Source organism: Platalea leucorodia (assembly GCF_965183815.1).
Source record: "Platalea leucorodia genome assembly, chromosome: Z".
Taxonomy (NCBI): domain Eukaryota; kingdom Metazoa; phylum Chordata; class Aves; order Pelecaniformes; family Threskiornithidae; genus Platalea; species Platalea leucorodia.
The window spans coordinates 87,980,846-87,988,601 of NC_138858.1; the positions used below are offsets into that span (position 1 = coordinate 87,980,846).

At 48.6% G+C, this 7,756-nt stretch overlaps 1 protein-coding gene across 7 annotated transcripts; it reads left to right on the forward strand.

Moving 5' to 3' along the window:
* The first annotated feature begins 330 nt into the window (after nt 1–330).
* Nucleotides 331–6,986, forward strand: SLC25A51 (solute carrier family 25 member 51). Of its 7 annotated transcripts, none has more exons than XM_082336562.1 (4): nt 331–447; nt 850–1,269; nt 3,873–3,983; nt 4,289–6,986. In XM_082336562.1, the coding sequence occupies exon 4, from the start codon at nt 4,328–4,330 to the stop codon at nt 5,201–5,203; it is 876 nt and encodes a 291-aa protein (XP_082192688.1). In that variant the 5' UTR covers nt 331–447; nt 850–1,269; nt 3,873–3,983; nt 4,289–4,327; the 3' UTR covers nt 5,204–6,986. The 7 variants fall into 7 exon arrangements, with proteins under 7 accessions (XP_082192688.1, XP_082192686.1, XP_082192689.1 ...); XM_082336560.1 differs by having other exon boundaries at nt 850–1,236; XM_082336563.1 differs by having other exon boundaries at nt 850–1,139.
* The last annotated feature ends 770 nt before the right edge of the window (nt 6,987–7,756 follow it).

Here is a 7,756-nt window from a genome sequence, read left to right on the forward strand (position 1 = left end):
GCTTCTCCCGGCGCGGACGCCGAGGCAGCGGGCAGCGCGGCTGAGCTGCGGCCCGCGGCCCCCACGCCCGGCGCTCACCTCCGCTCCGCCCCGCCCCGCCCCGGCGGGAGCCGCCGCGCCCCGCGCCGGGCCCACGCGGCAGGCCGGGGGGCGGGGCTCGGGGCGGGGCGACCGCACAGCCCCGCCCCCGCCCCGCGCGCCTGCGCCACGCCGCTGCCTGATTGGCCGAGGCGGGGAGGGGGCAGCGCTGCCATCGCCCTTCCCCTGGGTCACGTGAAGGGGAGGAGGGCCGGGTTCCTTCGCCCGGCGCTGGCGTCACGCCGGGCGTCAGGCGGCGCGGCTGCGTCATACGCCGGCGCGAGCACGGCGGAGGCCGCGGGGCCGGGCCGCCGCCGGAGGCTCCCGTCCCCTCCCGCCCCACCGCCGCCGCCATGGCAACGGCCGCAGGTGCGTCCCGCGGCGGGGCCCGGCCCGGCTCGGCTCGGCCCGGCGCGGCTCGGCTCGCCTCGGCGGGGCCCGGCCCGGCGCGGCGCGGCGCGGCGGCCGCGCAGGCGCGCCGTGGCGGGAGAACGCGGTTCCGCCGGGAGCGGGCCGCAGCCGCCGCCCCGCGCTCCGCCGCGCCGTCGGCCTGACCTTGAGCGCCCGCCCGCCTGCTGGGGCCGGGGGCCGCCGGGGAGCGGGGCAGCGCTCCGGGCCCCGGCCCCGGCCCGGGAGGGCCCCGCGCTGCTGGCCGCCCCGCCGCCGGCGCGGGAGGGGCGGGTGTTGCCTGCTGCCGCCCCGGCGCGGCCGCGGCCTCCCCGTTTGCGCCTCTGCCGCGTTCCTGACTCGCGTTTGACTCTCTGCTTGCAGGTCGCCTGGTGCCCTGCTCCGGCGCGGCCGCGATCGCTCCCCAGCGTCCCCGGCGGGCCGCGGCCGGGCGGCCCTGGCAGCGCCGTCGGCAGCACTGAGGTCTCCTCGGCGGCAGCGGGCGGCGGGTTTGCCCGGGCCCTGCAGCGCGGGAAGCCCCGCACCGGGAATGCAGTGAGTCTGGAAGCGCGCTGCGTCCTTGGGGAAGCGCCCGGTGCCTCCGGTGGGCTGGCGGTGGCGAGGAGCCCCGGGCTGGCGAGCCCCCGGTCGGCCACCTGGTGTGTGTTACCGCGGTAGGTGATCGGCCGCAGAAACGAATGAGCGCATCCGTAAACCGTCCGTGTTAACTGACGCAGCTGCATGTCTTCAGGATTTAGCTAATCGTTTAGGGTGAATATTTCTCGTACTTGGTGGCAAAAGAGCGTGAGTTTGTCGTGTTACTTCAGTTTGCTGATTGAATGAGTGGTCAGTTCCCAGAGTAATCCTAAACTGTCACTGGGCCAGGGGACTTCCTAGGTAGCACATGCGTTCCACAGCAGTCAGGATGACGGGAAACACTGCGATCTCTTACCAGGATTACAAATACAGAGATATAATGCAATACTAGGTAACAAATGTCCTTTTCTTTATTCTTGTGTTTTTCTGACCTAGTGGGTCACATGCCAGCATCTTGAAGGCCATGGTCGTTTAGGCAGGTAAATGGGTTGAAATCCTTCTTCAGATGCACTAGATGTGCATACCACAAGATGGTGACAGTGGCAGGCACCTGACGTAAAGACCTTGGATCAGGGAACATGATGTCAAAAAGGGTCACGTGTGCCCCCTCGCTCAGAGCGCTCTGAAATCGGCTCCTGGCTTGAGGGGAACTTCTGTGTATAAATGGGACGTTGTGGCAGCCTCAGGGGTTTGTGTGCATAGGCAATGCCATCGATCCAAAACTTCTACTCTTCTTGGAGAACTGTTTCTTTTATGTTAAATTCTAGCAGAGTGGCTGCTGTGCTCTAGTACTTGTAGGCGGCACAGGCCTTACAAATTATGTGTGAAAGAAAGGGTTCTGTCATAAAGACTTCTGGGAAGATTTGCTGTGCCTGGTTCTTGCAAATTCCTAACTCAGAAGCGTGATGACTTCCTTACGTGAGGATCGTTGCAGTCTTCAACACTTCCCTACTGGACAGATCCAGTGGTTACGCCAAAAGGAGCATGTAGCTTCTGCAACTAAACTAAAGGTCTCTCTCTTTTTTTTTTTTTTTCCCCCCTGCCTCTTTTTTTAATTTTATTTACCACAAGTTTCTTTTGAGGGGAAAAATATGTTTTGGCTGCGGACAGCTGCCACCCATAGAAGTGACTAGTTGTCAAAGGCCTTTTGAATCATCTCCTTGACAGTGTTGTCTCTGGTGAGACTCTTCCATGCTCTGTTAGTTGAATCAGCATGACCCACTGTCGCCTGTCTAAGAGTAGTGTAGCTGCAGATGTGGCTTTTTTAGTATATGCAAGTAAAACTACAGTAGTCTGAATAATACTCTAAACTGATGCATATATGAAGTGATGTATAAGCCATCTTATATGAATCCCTGTCTCTGATATTACTTCTCATATTGACAGAAACGCTTCATCTTTGTGAAGTATTTAGATGGCATTTTCACTTGCCAGACCTTAAAGGATTAAATAGCATGTAACTGTAGAGGAAAAGCCAATCCAGGTACATACGTGTTTTGTTTTAAAAATAAATTGTGTACTTGGTCAAAATGATCTGTCAGGTTGCTTTGAGCAATCCAGGTTGTTTCTGCCTCTGCCACATGTCCTTCACATAACAGCCTGTAGTGGCTGCACCTTGAGAAACAGTTCCTCATCCCAAGCAGGGGTATTGGCCGCAAATACCATTTTGAAATCGTGGAAATCCCATGCACGTTGCTGGCGAGGAGTATCTGAAGTTCGCAAACCACCTCCAGCCTCACTTGATTGTTACTGACGTAACTCAAGCTGTGCTGTAATGGAAGTTAGGATTTGAATCAGCTGCAGAAACAGTTTTTTATAATTGTTGAATAAGTAACCGCATTTAAAATGACGAACAAGTGTTGCCTGGTAATGATTACTTCAGTACTTCTCTGCTTTTTTTGGTAGAACTGTCTCTGTGCGTCCTTCAGGACCTCAGATCTAGCCAAGCTCAAGGTCTTAAACTTCTCAACAGAACATGAAAATCGAGTGTGGGTTCAAGATGCTGTCTTTCTCTGCAGATGAGGTGGCAGGTTAATTAACTGGAACTTCCAGAAATCTTCAAAACTATGTTAGAAGTGTTCTTATAGTTTAATTTAAGCCTGTGATTACAATTGTGTACTAGTTTTGGCTGGGATAGAGTTAGTTTTCTTCATAGTAGTTTGTATGGAGCTAGGTTTTAGATTTGTGATGAAAACAGTGTTGCAAACACAGGGATGTTTTAGTTACTGCTGAGCAGTGCTTACACAGTGTCAAGGGCTTTTCTGCTCCTCACCCCACCCCACCAGCCAGCAGGCTGGGGGTGCACAAGGATTTGGGAGGGGACACGGCCGGGACAGCTGACCCCAACTGACCACAGGGGTATCCCACACCGTATGACATCATGCTCAGCAATAAAGCTGGGGGGGAGGTTGCCGGGGGGGGCTACTGCTCAGGGACCGGCTGGGCATCGGTCACTTGGTGGTGAGCAATTGTTTTCATTTGCATCGCTTGCTTTTCTTGGGTTTTATTTTCCCCTTTCTCTTTGTTGTTAAATATTTTTTTTTAATTTCTTTTTAATGATTAAACTGTTTTTATCTCAAGCCACGAGTTTCTGTCTCGCTTTTACCCTTCCAATTCTCCTCACCATCCCACCAGGGCAGGGGGGAGAGTGAGTGAGTGGCTGTGTGGTGCTTAGTTGCTGGCTGGGTTAAACCATAACAAATTGTTATGTAAATTATCTGTTGTTTTCTGCCACAGGGAAAGGCAGAGTGGAATAATCAGAATTTGTAATGCTACTGCATGGTTTGTTTTTTGTTTTTTTCTTTCCCTAGACTCTCTTCTGTCCCCACCACCACCATCCCGGCGATGTGTATCTTATTAGTGTGAGAGTAGACCTTTAGCTGTTTTAATTCCTTGGCATGGTGAATGGGGAAATCTAATCGGTAAGCTTCCTCTTGTCAGCTGTAATGTAGCACTGGAGGAGTTCATATCTCAGTTTTCTTCCCAATTTATTTCTATTTTAATTTGAAACTGTACAGAAAGGAAAAACTGCTGCTTTTTCAGGTCTCTGAAACTTGAGCAGAAAACAGCACGACATCCATCAGATCTGGCATTTGTCGCTTTTCTCCTTCAAATTTTCTGGGCTTTCCTCCGATGTAAGATGCCAGGTGCTGTTTGAATGATCCGCTAGTGTGAAAAAAGCTACAGGGTCGCCTGCTCATGTTCATTCTTTTCTTTTTTCATGTAGGGAAGGAGAACTGAGATATACTACAGTAAGAAAAACAGTATGATGGATTCAGAAGGTTCTGCCCCAACGAATTCAAAGGAGTATCTAAGCAATGACGTAACGGCTACCTCTGGTAAACATTATCTTTGTGGCTACTGTGCGGCCTTCACAAATATAGCGGTCACTTTTCCCATCCAGAAGGTCCTCTTTCGACAGCAGTTGTATGGTCTGAAAACAAAGGATGCAGTACATCAGCTGCAGAAGGATGGAATTCGAAATCTCTATCGTGGTATCCTTCCTCCATTAATGCAGAAAACGACAACACTGGCTCTAATGTTTGGCTTGTACGAAGATTTCTCCTCCCTGCTCCATAGCCACACAAGCGCTCCTGAACTCCTCACGCGCAGCATGGCAGCAGTGCTTGCGGGGACCACGGAAGCTGTTCTGACACCTTTTGAGCGAGTTCAGACTTTGCTGCAGGACTATAAACATCACGATAAATTTACAAACACTTACCAGGCTTTCAAGGTACTGAAAGTCTATGGGATGAGAGAATATTATCGGGGATTGGTGCCTATTCTGCTCCGAAATGGACCCAGTAACGCACTCTTCTTTGGCCTACGGGGACCTATCAAACAGTGTCTGCCTGAAGCAACTTCTTACAGCACTCATTTAGTCAATGACTTCATATGTGGAGGGCTGTTGGGTGCCATGCTGGGATTCTTGTTTTTCCCAGTGAATGTTGTAAAAACTCGCATGCAAGCTCAAATTGGTGGAGAATTTCAGTCCTTCCCAAAAGTCTTTGTGAAGATCTGGCTGGAACGTGATAGAAAATTGATCCACCTTTTCAGAGGAGCCCATCTGAATTACCATCGTTCTGTCCTGTCCTGGGGCATAATCAATGCAACCTACGAATTCTTGCTAAAGCTGTTGTGAAAACCACTATCTTCCTTCAGCTCCTCTGTTCATTTGGTTATTGGCACATATGATGTTACTTAATCGCAGGGAACAGTGCCTGCATAGTGTGAAAGGTAATTAGTCTTGGCCTTCAATATTTATGGGGTGAATGGTGATACATCTAAACCTTGGTGCAATTAAGATGAACTTTTTAAAGTATTTATTTGCTGGCAGGTGAGTTTACCCATAACGGAGCTACTAGACAAATACAAGGTTTAAAAAAAAAAAAAAATAGACTTATATTAGTCCAGCGGCTTATTCTGTATCACTCCCAAAATTTCTTAATGCTCCGTGATGGAATGTGCTCCTCTGTCCACATTGTTTAACATGAAAATCAAGGAAGGGATGATGAAAATTGAGTCCCTTGCCTGATAAACTTCAAAATCTCGATTTAAGAACTGCATTTTCAAATGTTTTAGGGTCCTAAGTACTCCTTGTTGTTTAAACCTAAAAGGACAGATCCAGATGAGGATGACTGAAGTTTAGAACTTCAGGCTTAAACTAAGCCTACGCAAAGTCTTCTGCCAGCTGTTTTGATGCTTGGCTTTAAGATGAACATTTCCTTCAGCAGCCTAAGAGTGGTTACTGAATGTTTAACTTCAGTGTAAGCTGACTCGCAGTTCAAAGGGGGATCTCTGTGTGTGTATATGTACGTGTGTGCCTTCATGTGAAAAAGGGAAAAGTGGAAGGAATGAAACAGCAAATATACTAAAGCTTTAAAGTGTCCTTCCTTGTTGAAAAACCTTCTACTTGTAAACATGGAGTTTGTTCTGCTTTTTTTTTTTTTTTTTTTTTTTTTTTTTGCATTGCTGCTTTTTCTGTTGCTTACAGCTATGGGGCCAGAAAGAAGATGGCCCTTTCTGTAACGCTCATGAAATAGTTCAGCTTCCCGCAGTTGTGAAGGTATTTCATAAACACAGCTTTTTTTGTACTGAGGTATCTTGTCTTTTGCAAATTGCTTTTTTTTTTTTTTTTTTTTTTCATTTGGGCTGTGGAATAACGGATCACAAGATATTTTTACCTGAAACTTGGAGTTCTGCCTACTTGGTGTGTACTCAGTTCTGTAAGACTGTATTGTACAGCAGCACTGACAAGATGAGGTTTCTGTGTGTTACCCACTTCAGTGGAGGTCTGTGAGTGTAGCAGAGATGACAGCCAAAGACGACCTTAGAAGCAGCTAGTTAAGAAAGATACAGCATTTGGAGACATGTTTAAGGATTTCTGTATGTGAGTATTGAAAAAGACTTACAGAAATATGAAGTGTTGTGTGCCTTACAGGCTTGAGAGTTGAGAGATAAAAGGCTTCAGGCCTTACAGAAAGAGACAGAAGAGCAAGCATGACCATAAACCATGTGATGGTCTTGACAAAAAGCATTTGGTTCTCTTGGGGGACTTTGTTTTATGAAACTATAGATATAAAACAAAATATTTTGGATGATTGGGGGCAGGAAAGCTTTCAGAAACTGCTCTGAATTGGTCTGTTCGTAAATTTTGGAGTGGCTATTATTTTGTTTGAGTTTTCCATTTGCTAAACTGTCCTCAAATATTGATTCTGATCAGTGTGTTATGATTATAATATAGTCCCTAGCTTCACAGTCAAAAATGGCAAGGCACAAGTGAGCTTTCTTGTATCCGAATGTTGTGATTATCTGCATTTAAATAAAATGTTTACTGAATGTTTGTTACTGGCAGAATCTGATTTTTACCAGTGTACTGTTTTTTTGTAATCACTCCTTGATGGAATAAAAAAATTTGCATCCTGTTTCTTTGTGGAAGATATTGTATACATCTCTAACGTTGGGAAATCTGAAGCACTGAGGGTAAGAGTTTAACACAAGCCTGCCACTAATTGGTGATTGGCATTACTGTAGCAGAAAGTGCGGTCTTGGTCTATTGCTGTCTGCTTACGTGGCGCGGTGAGACGGAGCGCACCGCAGGTCCGTCATGACAGACGGCTTGGTATCTGCTTTGCTTTGTAACCACTGACAGTTTTACAACACAAAAAAAGGAATTGTCTGCTTAACGAATTACAGATGTTTTGTGTCTAAGAGGACAGATACTCGTGACCAGCGAAGAGAGGGGTCCAGGGATTTGGCACACAAGTTACCGTGAGATGGAATATGTCGTTGACTGAAGAGGGTGTGCTGCCAGTCTGGGAGGAGAGCAGAGAGGGGTTGCGATGCTTCAGCTGACATGAGGACAGCTCTGTTCAGGCCCGTTTCACGACTGTTCCCAGTCTTAGCGAACTGACTATAACCAGGCTGCCTCAGCTCCATACTTAACACAGTTGCAATTTAAGAATACAAGTGGTACTCGGCAAGGATCAGGAAAGAGGAGACATTCAAACCAAGCCTAGCTACCAGCGTTTCTCCGCGTTGTCTTGCGTGCAGGGCAGGGTTACTGCAGAGAATATGAAGGAGAAAGCGTACTAGAGAGACGTGGCCTTGGCCATCGTCCCTGGCAGGTTAGCACCCTTTTCCACGGGACAGCTCAGGAGTGCGATCCTCTGTCTTCTGTTTCCTTGTCTCATCG

Bases quoted from the DNA above. Each gene is read 5' to 3' on its own strand.
- SLC25A51 (XM_082336562.1), top strand. From the start codon at position 4,328: ATGATGGATTCAGAAGGTTCTGCCCCAACGAATTCAAAGGAGTATCTA.